Below are 23,973 nucleotides of genomic sequence, written 5' to 3'. Positions count from 1 at the left end.
CGACCATGGTGCAAATGGAATCATTTCTGCTGCGGCGCAGCTCCAAGAGAAAATAGTAAACGGTCATTGTTCAGTTGAAGTCGTGTGCATCCGAAAACCTAGGCTGCTGACATACTGCCTCGCCGCATATCAGCCAATGACTTTGCAGGCAGCGTTTGTTCATGAAGGTAACTCATGAAACATGCTATCTAATTCATCAGGGACGACAAATAAGAAACACCATTGTCGATTTAAAAGTAGGGCTGTTGATAGGAACAGCCATTAGGTTACAGTGCCTTCATGCATGCTTACACACATCGGCCCTGTCCCAAATGGCACACAGGAGCTGCGTCCGAAAGCTTAGGCTGCTGACTTGTTGCCTCGCTGTCTTATCAGGCAATGACTTTGCAGGCAGCGTTTGCGCACAAAGGCATCTCACGAAACTGATTTCGGACATGCTTCTGAGGCAGCGTAACAGTTTAATGATCTACAACAAAATAGAATGAGCTTTGGTGATAACTAAGCAAATATTCAATGATTTATTTGATCAACCATCATAGGATAGAACACACAGGATTGTGGGTATCAAGGCGGCGAAGAGTGCATCTGTTCTGCCTTTAAATATGGACAAGATGAGGTATCTCAGGAGGCAGGAAATGAAGCTAGCTTTGGATTCGACGTGTCTCGATGCCTTCCTACCTTGAAATGTGTCCTCCGAAGGCAGCATTTTCCAGTTTTGAATGCAGCCGTCAGTTCAGCGTTGATTCTGTTCCTGTATCAGACACGCTTGTTCTGTCTAGTCATATTGGAAACATGCTTGGTTGGTATTGGGAACATGCTTGTTAAGTTATAGTTGTATTGTCAGGAGCACGTTTGTCCCAGAGCTATCTGGTTGTTATTGGAACATGCTTGTTCTAAAAGCTGTAGTCATATTGGGAACATGCTTGTTCTTAAGCTGTCTAGTCGTATTGGGAATATGCTTGTTCTTAAGCTACCATATTTTCTTAAGTCTATCTGGTGTTATTGAGAACATGTTGCTTAAGCTTTTAAGGTATTGGCAACATATTCATTAGGTCATCTGTTAAAGGCAACAGAATTGTTGCTACAGGTTATGTGGGTTTTGGCAACATAGTTGATTGGCCATTGGTTAAGGGCAACATGCTTTTTGCTTAAGGCTTTGAGATTTTGCTATCAGTTTGTGTTGGGGGATATCAGCATATGGTTGTGTTTTGGGGGGTTATCACTGCTCTCCCTGCTCTTATATATATTTATTTTGGTTTGGCTAGTTTGGATGCACAGTATACTGGTTAATGATTTTTTTTTTAATTTAACAATAGCTGTTGATATTAGATATTTAATTGTTCACGATCAATTTCTTTAATCTTGTTGAATTTTATCTTAATTAAATCTTTAAATTCATGTTTTATACATTGTACATTTATATTGTGATGCCTAAATTCACCTGTAGCAATCTGTAAAAGAACTGATTGTAATGTTTTATTTTTATTTATTTAAAATGTTAAGAATGTAAATTATTTTGTATTTATTTATTTATTACGTAATTTAAATTTTAATAATGACTGTTCATAGATTATCAGCAATAACATGAAAGTAATTATCTGTTTATTGGTGTCAGAGAACATTTTAATATCGATGTGTTCCTTGAGATATGATAATTTCATTTTATGAAGTGCAGACATTGTACAGGAAATCCATTACTTAAATACATATTTGGTTCAAAATCATACACTGTGTTTGGTTCCTTTAGTTAGCCTTTAAGGGTAGTAGGTGTATTCTCTGACCCCATTAGGTTTAACTTGGACCTTTACTGAACCCTGCACATTTTCAGATGTATTGTTCAAAGGTTCAAAGCAGATGTAAGTTGAAGAGGCCAAAGAGGTTTCTGGCCAAATGGCCGCCACTGGCCCTTGTCTATCATGGCCTCCTAATAATCCCCATCCACTTGATTGGCTCTATAACTCTCTCTCCTCTTCACCTGTAGCTGGTGTGTGGTGAGTGCACTGGCGCCATTGTCTTGTGGCTGCCGTCGCATCATCCAGGTGGATGCTGCACACTGGTGGTGGTTGAGGAGAGACCCCCCCCCACATGATTGTAAAGCGCTTTGTGTGTACAGCAATACACATTAAAACGCTTCATTCATTCATTCATTCATTCATTCATTCATTCATTCATTCATTCGGTCATTTGGTCAAGAGGGCTGTTTGGGTGGGTAAAGCCTATTTTAATGCAAAGAAAGGAAGTTAGCATTGACACAAAGCACCCTTGCTTGTGACTGCTGTACTGCTGGCTCTGTTATTGGCAACTGCAGTAGTGTGCAATATGTCATTTACAGCTTTACATCGATTTTCCACTTGGAAATCTTCATATAGAAAGATTAGATATTTTAATGTACTAAGTGCTGCAAGTGCAGTGGGTTTAGGTGGGGCTGTGACACACTTGCAAACCATAATGTGTGTGTGTGTTTGGGGAAGCTCTGAGTCACTATAGAAGGGGAAAGGGAAGGAGCTCTGATGAAACACAGGCTGGTGAAATGAACTGTAAAAATGATAGCTTCCCCATCCATTTTTGCTTCTCTCTCTGTCAGTGATCTTCTGACTGTCTGTCTGACTCTCTGTCCCTCTGTAATAGAGGGTGTTTCATGTGTCTTGCTGATGTGATTGGAGTTGACTGAGCACAGGGAAAACAAACGGTTCTCATGTATTAATTTCCCAGAGCTCTGGCTTTAATACTCTGTCATGATCCCCTCTGACTTGGCCCACAGACACTGTGTGACTTTCAACAAGACAAACCTCAATTCTTTTTGGGTTGGCTTTCTCTCCGCATGGGCCTCTAATATGATTATTCATTGTGTGTATTTGTTTCTATACCTATGCCATGGCAACATGTATTTTGCATCTGATTTGTGAATGCTACTAGGTATGCAAAGCCATCAAACCCACAAATTCTGTTAAACATGCAACATTCAGATCACATATACTCATAGCCGCGGGAACGTATTTTGAGCAGGGGGGGCTGAGAAATAAAACCGGGGTGGGTGGGTTTGGTCACGTGTAGAGGTCGACCGATTGATCGGCCGGACGATTAATCGGCCGATTTTTGGCATTTTGTAATTAATCGGCATCGGCCGATTGTGCTGCAAATTAGGCCGATTTATAGGCAGGCGCATCTGCGGGCAGCTAAGCGTCGTTGCGGAATGCCGGAGAATCTCTCTCTGGCTGCATGAGAGACGGAGCAACTCACACTCTGCAGCCGCTTCTTGTTCACACAGCTTCAGCTAATGATGGCAGAGCAAAACAGACCATTTCGAAAGCGTAATTACGTTTTACCCTACTAGAATTGATGCCGGAAAGTTATCATATTCATAAGTGCAACAAGTCATTTGCATGTGAAAGTAGAAACACATGCAATTCAGACGAAACTTCTGGGCTGATTATAACGTGCACGTTAACTTTCCTCATGAAATGTGTGTAGGTCCGACAATAGCATCCACGATCTCATCCCTCGTGGCCAGTGCACTCTAAGCAGTTATGAGCAGCGGGCTGTGTAATATGTGTGAACTCTTTTATTTTTGTTATCACTTGGCCATTTGACTTATAGCAGTGTCCAGTGTTTCCCATACATTGAGTAAATAGATTTTCCAAAAGGCTTATACTTTGTTGAATAAACTGAGCATTGCGCGTTTCAAAATTAAAATGTATCGCGGGTGTTTTTATATGAATGTATCTTTGAAAAGAACCGACCGTCTTCAGAAAAGCTTGTCATTTTCATTTCGTCTTTCCTGTAATGCCTGATAAAGTAGCGTTTGTGAGCGCAGTGCTTATTTGATTACAGCCGTTACCAGGGAAACCGCTATATCTCCCGCTCCAATAGCACCTCCTGCTGGCAGAGAATGAATTTGCATTTGCAAGTCTGTGGGAAACACTGGTGTCTGTCAGCAAACATAAACAAAAAGTATGCTTCAGAACTGTTTTGAGAAGGTGCTTAAATTTTGACCCATGTATTATTACTCTGAATTAGGCTACTACTACTATTACTATCTTGTACCCTGCAATAATAATTTATTCAAACTCACTTTCATGAGATGAAGGGGAAAAAAAAATCGGCCAAAAAAATCGGCATCATATATCGGCCATCGGCTGCCCTGATTTCTAAATATCGGCATTGGTCAGTGAAAAACCCTTATCGGTCGACCTCTAGTCACGTGACGAGAGTGATGCGAGACTCTATGATCCAAAAGCGCACCTTTTGTTAATAAAAGTTTAATTTCTTCATTTAATATAAGCGTCTTTATTGTTGCTGTTTTCATTAAAAATAAGTAAATAAATAAATAAAACAATGAACCACAAACTTGTGGCAGAACGGAAAACTCCGTTTACTTTCACTTTCATTTCCCAACTCAATGACGTAAAGGGAGGCGTGCATATCAATTAATGGGAGAAGCAAATATAAGGGCGAGGCTCACACACCTGGGGGGAGAGACGTCACAAGTGAACACAGTTCTCGTGAGAGTTGGAGGAAGAGAAGTTGAGTTGGAGTTACCGTGTGGAGTGTGGTTCGTGTTTCTGTCGGCCTGACACTTCCAGACTGGCTGTTTACATTGAGTTCGTGAACGGGCGCAAAGTACCTTCACGCATGAGCTTCATTCAGCCATCCAAATAGGAAAGCCGGTCTTAAAAGGATCATCGTTGAGTCCACTGCGGTCCCGAGACACTCTTCATAGACCTTGTGATCTGCTACACTTGGGTCAGTGACGCAAAAAGCCATTCTGTCACACAAACAATCTAGCACACACGCACGTACACATGCACGTGCTATTCAAACACGCACTACCGATGTGTTCATTTAATTTTGTTTTTCTAGTTTATCGAGCCTGATTATATACATATATATTGTTTTGTTGATTTGTTTATTTCCCTTACTCCTACAAACTACTTATTCATTGTGTTTTCCTTACATGGACAAATTGGGATTTAAAATGGGACATGTGAATCTACTGTTGAAAGCCCTGTTACAATGAACTGTGACGTATCTGCACGTATCTTATGGGTTAAAAATATATATATATACCAAGAACAAAGAGAAAATGAGTAGTGGAGTCTGAAATTGTTCTATGATTCTTTGTTTTGTTTTTTATCTGATCATTTGTAAAAAAAAAAAATTTATTTGTTGTATTTGATTGTGGCTGTTTTTTTTGATTGTTTGGTGCTGATCAAACTAGTTTTGACTGTTTTTTGTTAGTGTTGTTGAGTAAACCCCTTTTTGTTAATTAAAAGTTTTTGATTGGAAAAAAAAGAGAGACAAAAGACTCTGTGAAAATCTAGTTTGTTGAATGTAACAGGTGGTTATTTTAAGCATAGCTCAGACAGAATTAGTGAGTTTTGAGTAAAAGCAGAATATAAATCTTATTTATTGTCTTGTGTAGCATGATGCTACAGTTTGCATGAATGGTCACATAACACGCGCTTTCGGTCGTGTAGTATGATCGGACATCTGCATATGATCGGAACTCCACGCAGCTCCTGCACTACTCTCCATTGGAAATGAATGACTGAATGACCGGTCTGTCGCTTGTTGTTTGTCGGAGATAGTGGAAAGCCGGCTTGAAACGCAGTGGAAATGCCAGTATGACGAGGATCGTTTTCATTTTAAAACATAAACGCACCAGTGTAAATGTAGCCTTACATCTAAGGGGGCTGGGATGCATTCGCACTACAGCTTCACGTGTGTGCCACATCTCTGAATGTAACCGGTGTAAACTAGTAGGTGTGTTCGACTTGACGCGGACTGACTGTGCAGACCGATCGGTGTATTACAGTACCACGAGAGCTAAAGAGAGCAGTCTGCTCCGTGCGCTTTCGAATCGCTCTCGTGGATGTCAAACACTGATCGATCTGCACCGCACCTCTTCTAGTCGAACACACCGGCTAGTGCTGCTCACACTGGACACATACAGTTAAGCTTCTGCTGGTCGGGCTCCCTGAAGGGAGGAGGACAGAAGGCCTGTAGCACGCTCGAGGGTAGAGAAATAATTTGGCGCAAAGTCAAGATAAGAGGGGGCCACTGAGAGGGCCTGCAGATCCCCAACTCTCTTTAGAGAAAATATCGCCAGAAGGAAGGTAGTCTTTATAGTGAGATAGCGATAAGAAATCTCTTCAATAGGCTCGAATGGAGGCTTACAAAGAGCTTCTAGCACCACAGCCAGGTCCCACGGGGGGACGCGAGATCGTACTGGGGGCCTCAGCCTCAGCGAACCACGGCGGAAACGTGTAACTAGGGGGTGTCTGCCCACTGACTGTCCACCAATGGGGTGTGGTAGGCCGCAATGGCTGACACGTAGACTTTTAGGGTGGATTGGGTCAACCCTGCGGAAAAACGGGCCTGCAGGAACTCCAGAACTGTACCAACCGGGCAGTTAGTTGGGTTGAGCTGGCGGTCTCCGCACCAAGAAGTGAAAAGTTTCCACTTCAAGGCATACAGTTTCCTCGTTGAGGGAGCTCTAGATTGGAGGATGGTCTCAACAGCCTCAGTTGAGAGACCAGATGCTATGAGTTGTGCCCCCTCCGGGGCCACACCCATAACTTCCACAGCTCCGGACGAGGGTGAAAGATTGTGCCCTCCGCCTGTGAGAGGAGGCCCCTCCTGACGGGGATCTCCCATGGAGAGCCGCCGAGAAGGGAAATCAGGTCCGAGAACCATACTCGGCCCGGCCAGAACGGGGCTACTAACAACAGACGGGCCCAGTCCCGGCGCACTCTCTCCAGAACTCCTGGGAGCAGAGCGATTGGGGGAAAAGCGTACAAACGAAGCCTCGGCCAAGTCTGCACCATAGCGTCCAGTCCGAGAGAAGCTGGATGAGAGAAGCAGAGGGGACAGTGCGATGTCATCTGAGTCGCAAACAGGTCCACCTGAGCCTGGCCAAAAATTCTCCATATCTGCTTCACCACCTCGGGTTGAAGCCTCCATTCCCCGGGCCTCGGCCCTGACTCGACAGGATGTCTGCTCCCATATTGAGATGCCCTGGGATGTAAACCGCTCTTAGAGAAAGGAGCTTCCCTTGGGCCCACAGAAGGATCTAGTGCGCCAGCTTGTACAAGGGGCGCGAATGCAGACCTCCTTGGTGGTTGATATAAGAGACCACCGCTGTGTTGTCGGTGCACACCAACACATGACGATCTTTTAGGTCTGGGAGAAAGTATTTCAGTGCTCGAAACACGGCCAGCATCTCCAGGCAGTTGATGTGTCAAGTGAGATGGCGACCGCTCCACAGACCGCGGGCAGGATGGCCACTCATGACCGCACCCCAACCGGTGAGGGACGTAACCGTCGCTAATGTTACACGGCGACAAGGAGCTCCCAGCACCGGGCCCTGGGACAAGAACCAAGGCTTCTTCCACATGTCTAAGGCACGTAGGCACCTCTGCGTGACCTTGAGCATGCGAAGCGGGTTTCCCCTTGGGGAGAACCCCTTGGTCTTGAGCCACCACTGTAGGGGTCTCATGTACAGCAGGCCAAAAGGTATCATGTTGGACGCAGCTGCCATCAGACCCAGCAATCTCTGAAAATGCTTGACATTGAGTGATTGGCCTTCTCTCACTCTCTTGACTGCGGTGAGGATTGACTCGATCCGAGCAGGGGACAGACGTCCGTGCCCAAATAAGTGGTCCTCTGAGCTGGAGAAAGCACACTTTTCTTGCCGTTTAGTCTTAACCCCAAGTCTTTCATGTGAGCAAGAATGACATCTCGATGTCGAACCGCCATCTGCTCCGATTGAGCTAAAATCAACCAATCGTCGATATAATTGAGTATCCGGATGCCCTGGAGTCTCAGGGGAGCCAGAGCTGCATCCACACATTTTGTGAAAGTGCGGGGTGAGAGTACAAGGCCGAAAGGAAGAACCCGATATTGATAAGCTTCGCCCCCTAAAGCAAACCTCAGGAACTTCCTGTGACTAAGAAGGATGGAGACATGGAAGTATGCGTCTTTTAGATCGATCGTGACAAACCAGTCCTCGGACCTGATCTGAGACACGACTTGATTGAGTGTGAGCATCCTGAACTTTAGTCGCATGACTGAGCGGTTTAACTGACGCAGATCTTAAATCGGACGCAACCCCCCATCCTTCTTTGGAACTATAAAGTACCTGCTGTAGAACCCAAATTCTCTTTGGTGAGGAGGGACCACCTCGATGGCCTCCTTCCTTAAGAGAGTATCTACTTCTTGTTCCATTACCAGAGCCTGCTCGGGACCCACCAAGGTGGGAAGAACCCCGTTGAAGGGAGGAGGAGGAGAACCAAACTGGATTCTGCAACCCCTTTCTACAGTATGCAGGACCCACTGAGACATGTTTGGTAGTAGTTTCCACGCTGCTATATAGTGTACTAAGGGAATCAGTCTCTCGAGACTGACCTCTGGTGTAATTGAAGCAGCTAGCTCTGTGCCCTGAAGCGGCACACCAGCAGGGGACGGCCGAACAAGCTGCGCTAGAGACCTCCGTGGAGGCGGCGAGCCTCTTAGCACCGCTACGTTTCCAGCAGCCCCCAGAGCTGGAGTGCGGCGAGGGAGGAACCTCTGAAATGCTGCCGCTTGTTTAAATGCTTTGTCTTAGCCTCAGCCTTAGACATGCTTATTGAGGAGCTTACTGGGACAAACAACACCAAATAAGACTTGCAAACAGAGAGAGTGACTGACACAACACAGAGCGCTTTGCTGAATGACAGAAAGCTGACGCCTGTTCCACGGCACGTGCTTTTATAGCTTCCTGGTCATTACGTCACCCACCCGTGACGTCTCGCCCATCTATTGTACTGATTACACATGTGATTCAGAGTGTGGTCGTGTTGAAGGTGTTCCCTTAGCGTTTCGACGCAGCTCGAGTTCCTGAAGGGGAACTGGTCACTGAAAAACACTGAATAATGGTCCATTTATTTTATTCTTTAACATAACTACTAATTGATCTTTAAAATGAGAATATTGCTGGTGTTTTGGGAACTAAAATAGCACATTATTTGGAAATAAAACCCCACTCTTTGTTTCGACCTGCCTTAAGGAGTCATATCCTTTATCTGTGTTTATACTTACGATATTGCACAGTAATTCTGTTCTCATTTATTGTGAATTAAAAAAAAAAACAGAGTGGAAGTGAGAAAGTGTTTAGCTAAGGCAAAAAAGTTTCTCTTTCCCTATATTTTCTACTCAGTCACACAGTCAAGTAAATCTCCTTTTGTCTTTACAGCAGCAAAACAGTGCATTTATCAGTTTGTGGGTTAGAGAGTTGATGCCTGATGTTGTGCTTGATGAAAAATAAAGGATGAACAGTAGAGTGGGAAACAGTGAGGCTGGAATGTCAAGTGCTTTTGTGAACCCCTCAGTGACCCTTGTTCTCCCACCGGTTCTTCTTTGCCACCCTCTCCGTCTCTTTTGGCCTCTCTGTGGTGGGTCCATATTTACTTCCTATGGGGAGAGTTCTGGCTGACCCATGTGCTGGTGATCACACAAAGGCCTTTGTCTTAGTGAGGTGTTTGTGTTGAGCCATAAATCAGGTCCTAGGCCAGCCCCTTCCATGCCAACACAATAGAGCTTTATTAGGGAGGCAGTCAGGGTGGGTCTGCTCATCTGATCTGGGGTCAGCTGATTTACAGCATGGCAGTGCAATGTGAACTCTCCTTATGGTCGAATTATATAATGTGTACCTGGATCAGACTGGATAGTCCTTAATTAAAAATCTACTTGTGATGCAAAAAATATATATTTATTAGATAATTTGGCTTTATATTTATTACCGTTAACAAGTTTGGAGTCCGTAAAATTTATGTTTTTGAAAGAAGCCTTTTATGATTACCAAGGCTGCAAAATACAGTATAACAGTAATATTGTGAAATATTATTCCAATTTAAAATAAATGTTTTCTTTTTAAATATTTTCCTGTGATGGCAAAGCTGAATCCAGGCTTCAGTGTCACATTAAATTATTTTAATATGCTGATTTAATGCTCAAGAATAATTTCCTATTATTATCAGTGTTAACAGTTGTGCAGCCTAATATTTTTGTGGAAGCCTTGATACATTGTTTCAGAATTTTTTGAAGAATAAGAAGTTCAAAAGAACATCATATATTTGAAATAGATTTTATTTTGTGACAATGTAAAAATCTTTTGTCACTCTTGACCAGTCCAATGCAGCATACTTGCTGAATAAAAATATTTATTAAAAAAAAAAAATCTTACTGAATTTTCTATTTCTATTTCTATTTATTTATAAAGCTGTCAAGCGCCAAAAAGTACTATAAAATTAGTCTGTACCATTTGTGTTGTGTATTCCAAAACTTAAGATTTGTTGTTTTTGTGAGAAACAGATTCAAAATTACTTATATTGTTGTTGTATTGAGAAGATCTATGTGAAGATTCTTTAAAAATGTTTTCCACAGAAAAATAACAGCGTACTGTTACGTTGTGTTCAAGGAAGGCAGACGAAGGCAAAAAGGTGCTATTTCAATAAACTTGATTTAATAAGTATAAGTCAGAAAACCGCAAGAAAACACACAACTAAACTTAAAGTAGAACGGAACAACGCTAAGGGGAAAACTGAGGATTTAAGTAGGGGAGCAAACAAATGAACTGATGAGTTAATTAATCAAACACAGGTGAACAAAAAGACAATCAGGAGACTAAGTAAAACTAGGTTACAGGGGAACAGATTAACTGAAAACACAAATGAAAACCAGGACAAAAACTAAACATAACCCTAACACGTACAGATTTGGAATGACTTGGAATTTTAATTTTCAGCCGAACTGTCCCTTTAAATGTTACAATGTCACATGCTTTGGTCTTTCACACCTAGTTGTGTGGAAATAATTTCCTGATTTGCACGTTAGTGGGATACTGATGAAAAGTCTGTTGTGGGGTGATGTGTGTGAAGAGTGTTAATTGCATCCTGCTTTGACTGCGTTTTGCCACGTGTGTATCATTGTAACCTTTACCTGGTGACTGTGAGTAGGTATAAATTGGTCTGTTTGTTGGCAGCAACTTTCAGCCCTGGGGAGCAAACACATGCACACACACAGAAACACAAATGGAGCTTGGGTATTACACAAGCAACTTTTAATTAAGATATAATTGCAGATGCAGTAGGGACTCTGCCTGTGGCCTTTTGTTCACACAGACACACCATGTGAAACATTTCTGCTTTTGCAGTGTTCACTTCCTTTTTACTGACTGAAAACTACAGATGTTGCCCCATCGCTTACGGTAATCACATGTAACGTCATTTGTCAGGAACAGCTGATGGTTTAATTCTTACAGTGAATAATGTGTGAAATTGTGGTCCATAACTAATGCAGGTGCTTTCAGCTGCTGTGTGCACGTTCCTCAGGTGAACGCTGAGGATGTGCTACCATATTTCATTTAACCGTATGCATTCCCTCCCTCTTTTCTTCACTCTGTTGCCATGGCGATGACAATGGCTGCCATAATTAGAGGATGACAAATGACCTAGAGTAGGTAAGGGGGATGGGTAGTTACTGTGAACTGTGAATCAGAGGGAAAGTGGGAGTGAATCAGGGGTTTGGCTGGGGGGAGTGTACAGGGCAAAGGCTGAACATGTCTGGGTGTGAGTAATATTATGTATTCATGACCAGTCCATATTCATTTGCTAGTCTGGTACTAATAACCACTTCCAGCTTTTAAGCAACATGAAATTAAAATGGACCCAATTTGCTTTCTTATAAATGACTGGCATGATTCCTTAGAGCATGATACTGTAAAGCTTACATTAAAAATGTTAATGTAAATTTCTCCACTTATGAAATGACATTTAATTTCTGCTTATATAACTAAGCCAGAGTGGGTGCAGAAAAAGTAATATTAGGCCTACATATTGCATAATATAGGTATAGAGTGAAAAATTTGAAGGCTAATCAGTCAAATCTCAGTGAATACATTTCTATATAATTTCCCACTAAATAGTCTGCTGAAATATGTCACATAATGGAAGCTGCTCTTCAAAGTCACCATGATATCAACACTGACAATTCTTGTTTTTTATGGAAAATGTAATTGTTTCTTATAAACAAATTATTCATGCACATCATTGTTTTTAAATGCATGTGGCTTCATAATCTTTAATCAAAAACATTAATTTCCCCTCCCCCTCAAACTGGCATCTCTTCTCTGACGACGTGCTCACTGGCACGAGGGCAGGACGATAAAGCCTCCCCTCCATCAACCTGTCACTCACATGAGATTGCAGTAATCAGCAAACGAGAAGAATCGATTCAGTCAACTCCCAATGCAAAACTACATCCTGGCTTATATTTTCTCTCGTTCGAGAAGGCATTTCACATGTACATACATCATAATAGAGAAGAAAAGACAATCACCATTTCTGAGTAAAGGCCCATTCAGACCAAGGACAATAATTATAACTATAAAGTTTTATTAAACGCTCTAATTCTATAAGAATAGGGAAGTCCACATCACAACTATAACGATATTGCTACAGAGACAGAATAAACAGAATGTTATCATCTGCTGATGTCTACGCTAATATAGTTATTGTTATAGTTATCTTTGTAATTATCACCCTTGGTGTGGACAGGCCTTATATAGAATGTGGACATTTGTATAATTTGCAAGTCTCAGTATGTTATGTAAATGCTGTGTAATTGTGCAAAATGGACTAAAACATCCAAAAGCCAGATGTGTTTAGTTGTTGAATTTCATGATAACTAAATGCTAATGAGCTGACTCGCTCTCTGCTGTCTACATAGGCTGCATTCTAACCAGCATTGGACCTCATAAGTGAACAGTTTAGAATGCCCAATATGGGAAACAACTCCCTGTGCAACACAAATATTGATATGTATAGTGCACTTTAAAGGCTCCGTTCATAGGCAGCTCACTATGTTTTTGAAAAAAGGAAATACTGAAATTTTGAGTGTAATTGCTTTCTGTAAAACTCTCTTCTTCGTTGTTCCTAAAGCTTGCTTTTTGACATCATTCTGCGAGAAAGGGGGTGAGAGAAAATGAAATGAGAGAAGGAAAAGAAAGAGGGAGGGATATTATAGACCTGTCACATTCAGCCTGCTGTTTCATAATTGTAATTACTCTCTGTAGTTTCCCTCCAATTTCTTTGACAAGCGTTTTTGTGAATTGATCTAATAGAACGTGACTAGCATACATCTGCACATAGCAGAAGCGACAGGCAGCATACATGTTGGGCAGATATTAGGCTTTAATGGTGAGAGGTTGACCTGCAAACTTCTTAGGAGATTGAGAATGCAAACCCTGATTATTATTGTTATAAATAGATGTCCCTCCTGGCGTTTGGTTGGATAAGTGGCCATGTCCGGAGGGTGATGACAGAAGCAGCACTCGAAAGCACCATCAGGACAAAGGATTCTCTTACAGATGACATGAGCCAGCTTTATGAGATAGGAGCGAGAGGTAGTGTGGGTCACTGAGTGTATGTGTGTGTGTGTGCGTGAGAGTTTTTGTATTTCTATTTTGGCTACCGGTGTGCACTCTTGAGATCCTTTAAATCATATTCCACCTCACAGCTTCAAAATAAACCCATGTAGCCATTTAGATTGGAGTGCTGCTTCTTAGATTGTCTATATATGTGACCCTGGACCACAAAACCTTAAGTCTTAAGTCACTTGGGTATATTTTTAGCAATAGCCAAAAAAACATTGTATGGGTCAAAATTATCGATTTTTCTTTTATGCCAAAAATCATTAGGATATTAAGTAAAGGTCATGTTCCATGAAGATATTTTGTAAAATTCCTACCATAAATATATCAAAACTTAATTGTTGATTAGCAATATGCATAGCTAAGAACTTCATTTGGACAACTTTAAAGGCGATTTTCTCAGTATTTTGATTTTTTTGCACCCTCAGATTCCAGATTTTCATTTCTAGCTTATTTATTCAGCTTTCATGTGATGTATAAATCTCAATTTTGAAAAATGTACCTTTTATGACTGGTTTTGTGGTCCAGGCTCACATAGAACTGTCTTCTCTTAACCTCACTGATCTGATAAACTGAGTTCCAAATGAAAGGTCAGGAGGAGAATGTTCATTTAGTCCTGTCTATCACATTGTATCAAAAGCTGTGTACCGAGCTCAGCTGACAACTTTTTGTGGCATCCCTCTATCAATATAGATAACACTTTAGATTAGGGAACACATATTCACTATTAACTAAGAGTTTTCCCTCAGTAAACTTCTAATTTGCTGCTTATAGAAAGTACGGTAGTTGTTAAGTTTAGGTATAGGGTAGTTTTAAGGGATCTAAAATTTGGTCATGCAGCATAAGGCATTAATATGTGCTTTATAAGTACTAATAAACAGTTAATATGCTAGTAATATGCATGCTAATAAGCAACTAGTTAATAGTGAGAATTGGTCCTTAAAACAAAGTGTTACCTATAATGGTGTCAAACATGATTTTCTTCCATGTAGTAGAAGTAAAATTACTTGTTCACAAAAATACCATGAAAATACCATACAATTTTATATATTAAAATTATTAATATGTGTGTGTATACTAGCCTTTATTTTAGTTTTAGTAATTTTAATACTTTTAGTTTTAGTCATTTTAATATGTAAACTTATTTACTGCTGTTAGTTGCCAGAGCAACAATTCTAATCTTTGTTAAAGTTTGGGTTTTTATGATATTTATATTTTATTTCACTTTTGTTTTATAACCGAAAATGGTTTTGGTAACACTTTACATTAAGGTTCCTTTTATAATGGGTTTATAAAGGTGTTCATAAATGACTAATAGCTCATTTACAAATGCATTTTAAATCATTGATAAGCAGTTATAAATGCATGAATAAAAGGGTGATTTACTACCAATGCCAAATACCTGGCAATACCTGCCAAATAGTGAGCCATTTTTAACTCATGTTATAAATGCTTAATAAATATATTTATTAATACTTATTACACTCAAACTAGATTCCTGATTTATTTCATGATGCAGCAAAAAAATTGACTATTATAGGGAGACTGAAGGGTGTTGTATTTATGTTTTTCTCATTTATATCTCATGACTCGTGTCACTTTTCTTATGCTTTTTCTTACCAGAAGTTACTGGTGCCTATCCACAGTAATGATTATAAATTGATAGGGGGCATAAAAACACAACCATGACTTCATTAGATATTAATAATGAAAAATTTTATTCCAATATTAGTTACTTGTAGGGATGCATGATATTATCGGAACGTTATCGGAATCAGCCGATAATGGCTTAAAATGTAAATATTGGCATTGGAATAATATTAAAAATTACACCGATATGCCTTGGCGATAAGATGAATAACTCACATGTGCTCAGGGTGTGGTCGGGATAAGATCACGTCAGCAGTGTGGCCATTCTTGAATCAAACTTTTTCCTGAATGATGATTAGATTCAATGTTTTGGATCACTGCATTTAATTTGAGAATGCACTTACAGAATGACATGTCCTTTGTACGATAGAGTTTGTGCTTTTATGATTTATATGAGAGATAAATGAGTATGAAATAAGTATGAATAAATATATTTATTAAGCATTTATAACGCGAGTTAAAATTGCTCATTATTTGGCAGGTATTGCATTAAAATCACCCTTTTTATTCATGCATTTATAACTGCTTATCAATGATTTATAATGCATTTGTAAATTAGTTATTAGTAATTTATGCACACCATTATAAACCCTTTATAAAGGGAACCATCATGTAAAGTGTTACCACGGTTTTAACAGTTTTAGTTTTTTTTTTTTAAAGCTTGACAGTCCCACTCCTCATTCACTTTCATATGTCGAAGAGGAACTTGGACATTCTTTTTAAAAGTAATTTCTGTGTGTTGTACAGAAGTAAGAAATTCATATAGGTTTGGTATGTCATTAAGAAAAAGTGATACAGTTTTGAAATTACATGAGGATGACTATATGATGGCAGAATTTTGAACTAATCCTTTAAATCACTCTGCTATCCATTGTACTGCACATGCTATTTATATTTGTGAATCTCGTGGTGATTTGTCCCTTTGTGTGAATAAGATTGAGTGCACTCAAACCAACTTATAGGTCACAGAGCACAGCCAGTGTGATTGTTAGTAACCTCAGCAGGAGCTTGTGTTGTCCAGATCCTTCACCTCTCAGTACACACTCACAAATGCACACCTTAGACAGCCTCGAGGTGTGAGAAATTAGAGTCTTCATGCGTGAATGCATAAGTTTTCCAATCTGATATGATCCTTTCTCTCACTCTGTTCTCTATCCTCTTTAATGAGCTGTTCTATAATAAGTTCATCTGAAGGAAAGGTTGCTGTAATGATGTCTCTCCTCTGCCAACATGCTGGCTTCCAGAGATCAGCCCTGATCAGAGGAGAGGAGAAGATGAAAATGAGTGTTAACCTCACAAACATTCTAAAGACACCCCTGGTCTTGTCTCTTCTTACAACAACTCTTCATCATCCTCTTTCTCATGTGGGTTTGGAGCTTGATCCCTGAAGCTGTTAGAACTTAGTTTAGTTTAGCGTTCTCACAGACTAAGAGGCTGCCTGTGTGTGAATGTTTGCAAGCTTTTCTAGTGTTTTTTGCTGCACATTAGAGAATAGGGTAAACTTTCTTTCATAATTTAAGCTAGTGTTATGATATTAGCCTGATATTTGGAAAAGACAAAGATGTACAGTTCTTTGTTGCAAACTTGCAATGCAACATAAATATTTTCATTCATTTACAGATTTTCATATAACTTACCTTTATGTATGTGTTGACTTGAGTCAACCCTTTAACACATGAAAAAAGGTAACATGCATTTTTCAACTACACAGTTTTCAAGTTTTTTAATGTTTTTGAAAGAAGTCTCTTATGCTCACCAAGACTCCAGTCTTCAATGTCATGTTATCCTTCAGAAATCATTCTAATATGCTGATTTGGTGCTCAAGTAACATTTCTTATTATTAATGTTGAAAACAGTTGAGCTGCTTAATATTTTTGTGGAAACTATATTAGATTTTTTTTCCCCAGAATCCTTTGATGAATATAAAGTTCAAAAGAACAGCATTTATTTGAAACAGATTTTTTATAACAATGTTAAAGTTTTTACTGTCAATTTTGATAAATTTAATGCATTCTCACTAAATAAAATCCATTTATCAGTTAAGCATCATAGAATGTAATAGTGTTTCTTACAGTTATCGTTACCAAGAAAATCTAGCTTTTCTCTATCGAGATCTGGCTCTGTGTAGGTTGAAGACCTCGGTTTTATAAGTATAAAAGTCCTAAACTGAACCATTTTTTTCTTCTTTTTTATGTTTTGTATATATAAAGACACCCATGAGGAAGTGATTTAGAGATATATTTTTCTATCTATATGTGCATTCTGATCAGGAAGTACTCATTGTTCCTTTTACATTAAATCCTAGTGTCTGTTTCTGACCATAAATTCAGTTTTAGAGCTGTGCACAGACATGTAAACATACTAGGGATTGCACAATGTCTAATATAGGGCTGTCCAAAAAAATTCGAATTTCGAATATTCGTCGTTGACGTTGCATTCGAATTTTAGGTGTACATCAGGCCTTACTGATAAGGCTATCAGTGGTGCACGAAATGCGACGACGATGTAATTGTCATTGCATTTTAATGCTTTTGTTAGCCTATCCAGTTGAACCCACTAGAACATGAATGCGGAGATGATGTTGTTTACGTCAAAACCGAAACCAAGCCGTTCACACAGAACACATATTTATCACTCGCTTGCACTCAATGTCTCGCACAAGAGAGCTGCATGTTTAGAAAGCCATGTAAAATTAATGTAAGTTCAACTTTTAAAAAACATGTCTCGAGACTTTATGGCAGTTTTTCCCCATCCTACTGCATCTAAAGTTTATAAATAAAGAAAGTACTCTTTGTGATTGGTTTTCGGGCCTTTGTATTAAACTATTCATACATGCATGATGCTGTTTTGTTTCTAATTGTTTAAGCAACTTTAATTATATAAGGTTTATAAACATTATTTTAAACATTATGCACTTTTTTCAAAGATAGTCCTGCTATTTTATTATGCTTTGAAGAAACGTGCATAATATTTTGATCGATGCGCCCTCTTGTGGCCTCAGGAGAGAAGCCAAAATCTTTTTTCCCCCGAACTGAAATTATGCCTTTTAAATTCGAATATAATTCGAATATTGATCATATTTAAGTACAAAATTCGAATTTAGTTTTCAGCCATTTTGACAACCCTAGTCTAATAGACTAGTCGACTAGCTGTCCAGAAAAGTAGTCAGCTAGTTGACGTGTCCCTATTCACCTTATGTAAATAACTCTCCATATGCTGTGCACCATCAGTGGCCTTTGTTGTTTCTGGCAAGTCCAGCACTGTGTTCACAGAGACTTTGTGATTGGAGAGAATTGCACAGATGAGCCGAAAGCACACATATCTCCATTGCCAGATACATGCTGGTTGCATTGTCATGTCAGTGCTAAAACAGTATTGCCCCATTCACTTGTGTCTCTCAGTATCAGGGAGGTTTGCAACAATTTTGTATGTGAACTCCATATCAGATTGTTTGGGAGAAAGCAAAACTTTTATTTAAAAATTTAAACATTTTATTTTCAGTTTTCCATAATTCCAGCTGTATTAGGCTGAAGTCATGTGATCCTCAATTAGCTGAAAGACCAAAAAAGTCGACGAGTGGCAGGACTACATGAGTAGTCGGTGCAGCACTGAAAACATACATGCAGGAGACTTCATTCTAGCCCACAGGTGTGTGAACCTATTTGGCCTCAGGACAGTATTCCTGATCTGTGACTAAGACTGTGTGCAGTGTGTGTGTCAAGCCCTTGGTCTTTGCCAGGTCGACTGGAATAGGAACCCTCTGAGTTAGAGTCTACTTTCAGTGTCTCACATTTGAAACAGATCAAGGTTTCCGTCCTCCCACGGGAATCAAAAACCGATGTCCTTATTTATATTGCGACTTTCAAAAGACCCTAAACATTTGTTATTTTTATCACCTGAATTATTTAGTGGTCATCTGAGAAATGTGAAAGAGTGAGAGTGACAGGCATAGTGAGAGAGAGATTCTGGAAATGGTAATCCCACCATCAAATTGTTTCCATTGGTTTGCTAGCACCAGCTGCTGTTGTTGGATAAGAAACTTGAATTGCTCATAAAAGAAATATGTAAAGACAAGTTTTACACATTTTACAGGAAACAGTTGGGAAACAGGAAACTAGTGCTGCCAAATTGAACATATTAAATTTTTTCAGATGAATCTTTTTTTTAAACTTCATTAGATTTATTACAACCCATTTACCTAATGGCGAGTTCACACTGCACGATTTTCAAAGACGTCGCATCACTGTTGGTTTCACACTGAAGGACTATCTGGGGTAGCATTCAGTTGTTGCTGTGTTCACACTGCATGATGGAACGACGACAGGAGGTTACACACTGCATGAATTTACAATAGGAAGAATCGCCGACAGCTCTGTCTGGGGCAGGGTTGCCAGGTTTTCGCTAAAAAACCTGCCCAATTACTACTCAAAACTAGCTTGAAAATAGCCCAATTGATTTCAAATTTATTTTTTTAAATTGCGTTCGGGGGGTAGAATACAAATTTTTTGGGCGGGGTTCTCCTGGTACAATTCACTCATTGGCTGTAGGTCATCGCCGATGTGTTTTTCAGTCAGAACTCATTTCACACAACGTGATTGTGAATCGCCGACAGCTCCAGATATTTAGCATGCCAAATATTTCATGGGCATCGGCGATTCCCTCAGATCGCGTCTTTGATAATTCACACTGCGTGATTGTCACTCACGTGAACGAGCACTGATTTGCCTCCGATTTCGGGCATTTGTCGGCGATTTCGCAAAACCTGTCGGCGAGTGAAAAATCGGGCTAAAATCGTGCAGTGTGAACTCGGCATAATTTGACTGTTTAATTCAGTTTAATCTGATTCCTGAAGACTGGTCAGAAGAAAAGCAGCACAGTTTATGTTCAAACAATCCTATAGCTGTGCTCTAATTTATCAGTAAATTATAGAGAAAAATACTTTTAACTTCTAATTTATTTATAATCCAAATTAGATTAGTTTACATAAGTGCAGTAATTTTAAGATTTTTTTTATTGCAGGCTTTATTTTGTTATTGTGATAAAAATTCATTTTAATAGAAACACCTGAAAATGTATGTTTCACCTTCTAGATCTTTTTATAGGGATTTTGAAGGAATTAATTATTCAATCTCATGATTACTTTTGTAGTTTACCAGTTACATAAATAAAACATCTTTCTTACATTTTATTTGTATTCCATAACAAAGAAAATAAAACTAAATGCTAAACACTTTGTATTTAGAGGCACCAAATTAACTCACCAAATTAAGCATTCAAGATTGTGTAAACTACAGAAGTTTATGGTGATAATTATATTATTTATATTACTTTAGTTTAAATGAATTGATAACTGCTTTAGAACTGTAAGCTCACATTACACTGAAAGAAATTGGTGAACAATTTTCACTCAGAAATTGCTAGTAAATTTCAAAAACAATTACAAAACAACTGCAAGAAACACGCTGAATTTTAAAAATTTGAAGTACAAAAACTGAGTATATATAATATTTTCCTGTATCGCATCTTCCAGTAATCTGTTTTATTTACAACTTCCGAAAATCCGGAATTTTTTTTTTTTTACAGTGTTAGATTCAGGGATCTTATCTATGCACAATCAGCTTGTAACACTCCAAAGAGAAAGGAAAACTTGAAATCGCATCATATGACCCCTTTAAGAGTGGTTTTGGTTGAACTAAGTGCAATGGTGAGCTAATGATAGGTAGGTAGTAGCCTTCAGGTCACCTGAGTTTGTGTGTATGTGTGTGTGCACCAAGTGATCAAAAATATAATTCCCAAACACATGCTTCATCACACCTCTCCCTGGCACCAGTCTAATAAACCAGTGTGATGTCTGGGTCTGCATAATGCCAGGCTTTGCCAGTCTGTCTGGCTTTTCTCATGCCACACTAACACCGTTTACTAAGACCAGTCAAACGCTGACGTGATAATTCATTGGCTTTAGCTTTCAGGCCAGACAATGCTACTATACATAATGTGTGTGTTTGTGTGTGTATATTATTTGCAAAGGAGGTCAAAGCCTCATGGTCTAAAAATGCCTTGCCATCTTTCAGTATTGCAGAACAGACAGATGTCTAAACCTAATTTCAGCTAAATCAATTGAATTAGGGGTTTTGGCCACAGGAGGACCAAGTGCCACTGGGTCCTCCTTTGAGGTTTGGCTCCAGCAGGGTCATATTCTCTGTTAGAAACTCGTCCCTCGCTGTTCTGAATGCTCTACTTTCCCCAGATCAAAGTCAGGCATGCCATCTATTGCAGAAATAACACCATTTTATTGTAGATAATGGGTAATAATGTTTGAATATTGAATGTGAGCGTGAATGAAGGAAAAGACACCGAATAAGAGACAGTAAAACCCATGACAATGTACAATATAACTTATGAATTAAGAGGACAAGGACACAGCTGGCTGTCTAGAAAGAACACTCTGCACTCCAATACAATTTTGGATGATACATCTGCACTTACTGCTGTAATTCACTGAATGTGATGATTAAAATACCCTCTTCATCACAAAAATGCATCTTCCACCGGTTTCTCAATAGCACAAAATGAAGATAAACTACTCACATCCCTGGTAGACAATAGCTATTTGGTTATTCTGGCTACAGCAAATGTAGCAATTTGATGTAACTTTTACTTTTAGTGAAATTATGAATCATTAATCACTTCTATTTATCATTTGACATTTAGAAGCCACTCAGCATGTGGCATTTGACATGCGTAGTTATGAATGTAAACCAATTAAAAGGTTTTAGAAAATTTTGTGTGCTTTTAATTTTACTGTAAGTCTCAGTGATATCATTCTTACTGACAATGCAAATCTGAAGTATTTATCACGAGAATGCATGTGTCATCCAGACTTATAGGTTCTTGATTGCTTGTTCGCATAATTTACATAATGTACTGGCCAACCTTAAAAAAATGGTGAAAATTTTTTGACTGACTGCCACATCGGGTCAAATCAATTACTGTTAAATATAATTGTTATATCAAACAAACTTCTGTTATCGTTTTATAGAAGAAAATTATATTATATATATAATTAGCGTTATCGTTTTAACGCCCAGCCCTACTATCTGTACGTGTTTGAACATCACTGTGTTTGCTGTCTATCTCCTCTCACTGTCTCTTCTTTAGGGATGGGCATTTTTCAAAAATCTTGTATTTGAATATTTTGGTTCATATATATTTATATATATGTATATATATATATATATATATATTTAGAAGAACAAAAGCGTTCAAACTCAAGCAGAGCAAATGGAAAAAATAAAGCAGGCCGTGCAATTACAGTACAGAATGTACACACACACCGAGTGTGTAGAATAATATCCACATGCTTGGGTGAATGTTGGCTCCTCAGTTTGATAACAATAAGAACGCACGCCGACACAGACGTTCCAGAGACACAAAGATAACGGTGTGCTAAGTTTCTTGCTTCGTGTTTTCTCTTCTTAAACCACTCTCCCTCAAGGAAACTTAAAGGAAGCATATGTCTCAAGATAATTTCGGTATTAGATAAGCTCTCTTCTTGGCTCACTCGGGGTGCAGCTGCGCTTACCTGCAGTCGTGAATGCAGTGATGGACAGCTGTCTTTCCTCAGTCGACTGGTGTTTGGATTTCATGTGGTGGTGATATTATTTTCACTGATTCATTTGATCAAAAGTAATTCAATTTTGTAAGATCGTCTAGTGAGATCATTTTGATCAAAGTAATTCCAAACTTCGCGAGGCAGATAATGATATGCCTGCTGACCGGAGTTCGGTTCATCTAGCCAGTGGGAAGTGCTCCAACAGGCACACACACACACACACACACACACACATGAACTACATGCTCTCTAACATGTCTTGTGTTATGTGTGTAGGATTATCCACGAGGATGGTTTCTCTGGTGATGATGTGAAGCAGTACAAGCCAGTGGTCTACAGCAATACCATCCAGTCTCTGGCTGCTATCGTGCGTGCCATGGACACACTGGGGCTGGAGTACGGAGACAAGGAGCGTAAAGTGAGTACAGCGCAAACCCTGATAAGCTTGAATGCTTATTAAAGAGTGACATTCCCATTGTGATTATAACCTTATGGATGGTAATTATAACACTTAAGGTCAGCTGTAAATATACTTTACTTTAAAACAGGACCCAAGAAATATATATACAAGACAAATATAAACAGTTCTGTGTAAGATGATTCAGGGGAATTGGATAACAAGGGTCAATGACAGTGACACATATTCATAGCTTCACAGTTCCTGTAGCTGCAATTATGATCTGTAATGAATTGTACTCAATAAGAATGTTGTACATTTTTTAAAAGAATTACACTATTTATAGAAATATTGGCGGTTCAGTACAAGATAAGCTCCTTTAATTTTCTTAAAAAAAAATAAAGGATGTGGTGAGGCAATAATTTAATTAATTAATTTATGCATTTAGCAGACGCTTTTATCCAAAGCGACTTACAGTGCATTCAGGCTATACATTTTTTTTTTTACCAGTATTAATATATACTATTTAATTATATATATATATATTACTATTTTATTTATAGCAATACTATAAATACCATTTGAATACTATTTTATATTTAGGTTAAGAATTTAAAGGGGTCATATGATGCGATTTCAATTTTTTCTTTCTCTTTGGAGTGTTACAAGCTCTTGGTATCCGTAATTATGTCCCCACTGGATGCAACAAATGCCTCGTTTATAATGGGTTTTCATGTTTTTGAATCGTCGCTCTGGCCGTACAGGGCATCACAATATGGTAAGGAGCGTAACATTTCTGTCACACGCTTGAGGTATTCGGCCAATCACAACGCACTGGATAGCTGG

The 23,973-nt window shown here is 39.2% G+C and overlaps 1 protein-coding gene across 1 annotated transcript in view; it reads left to right on the top strand.

The window, feature by feature from the left end:
- The window catches only part of LOC107690384 (guanine nucleotide-binding protein G(o) subunit alpha-like), a 114,657-nt gene that overhangs the window by 7,898 nt on the left and 82,786 nt on the right, over nt 1–23,973 (top strand). The window contains exon 3 of the mRNA XM_016488716.1: nt 23,007–23,148. Within this exon, the coding sequence (XP_016344202.1) occupies nt 23,007–23,148 (142 nt within the window). The remainder of the gene's footprint in view (nt 1–23,006; nt 23,149–23,973) is intronic.

Source organism: Sinocyclocheilus anshuiensis, unplaced genomic scaffold, assembly GCF_001515605.1.
Source record: "Sinocyclocheilus anshuiensis isolate Anshui unplaced genomic scaffold, SAMN03320099.WGS_v1.1 scaffold609, whole genome shotgun sequence".
Lineage (NCBI taxonomy): Eukaryota > Metazoa > Chordata > Actinopteri > Cypriniformes > Cyprinidae > Sinocyclocheilus > Sinocyclocheilus anshuiensis.
The sequence above is the reverse complement of the archived record's forward strand: the minus strand, read 5'-3'. Positions and strand labels throughout refer to the sequence as shown.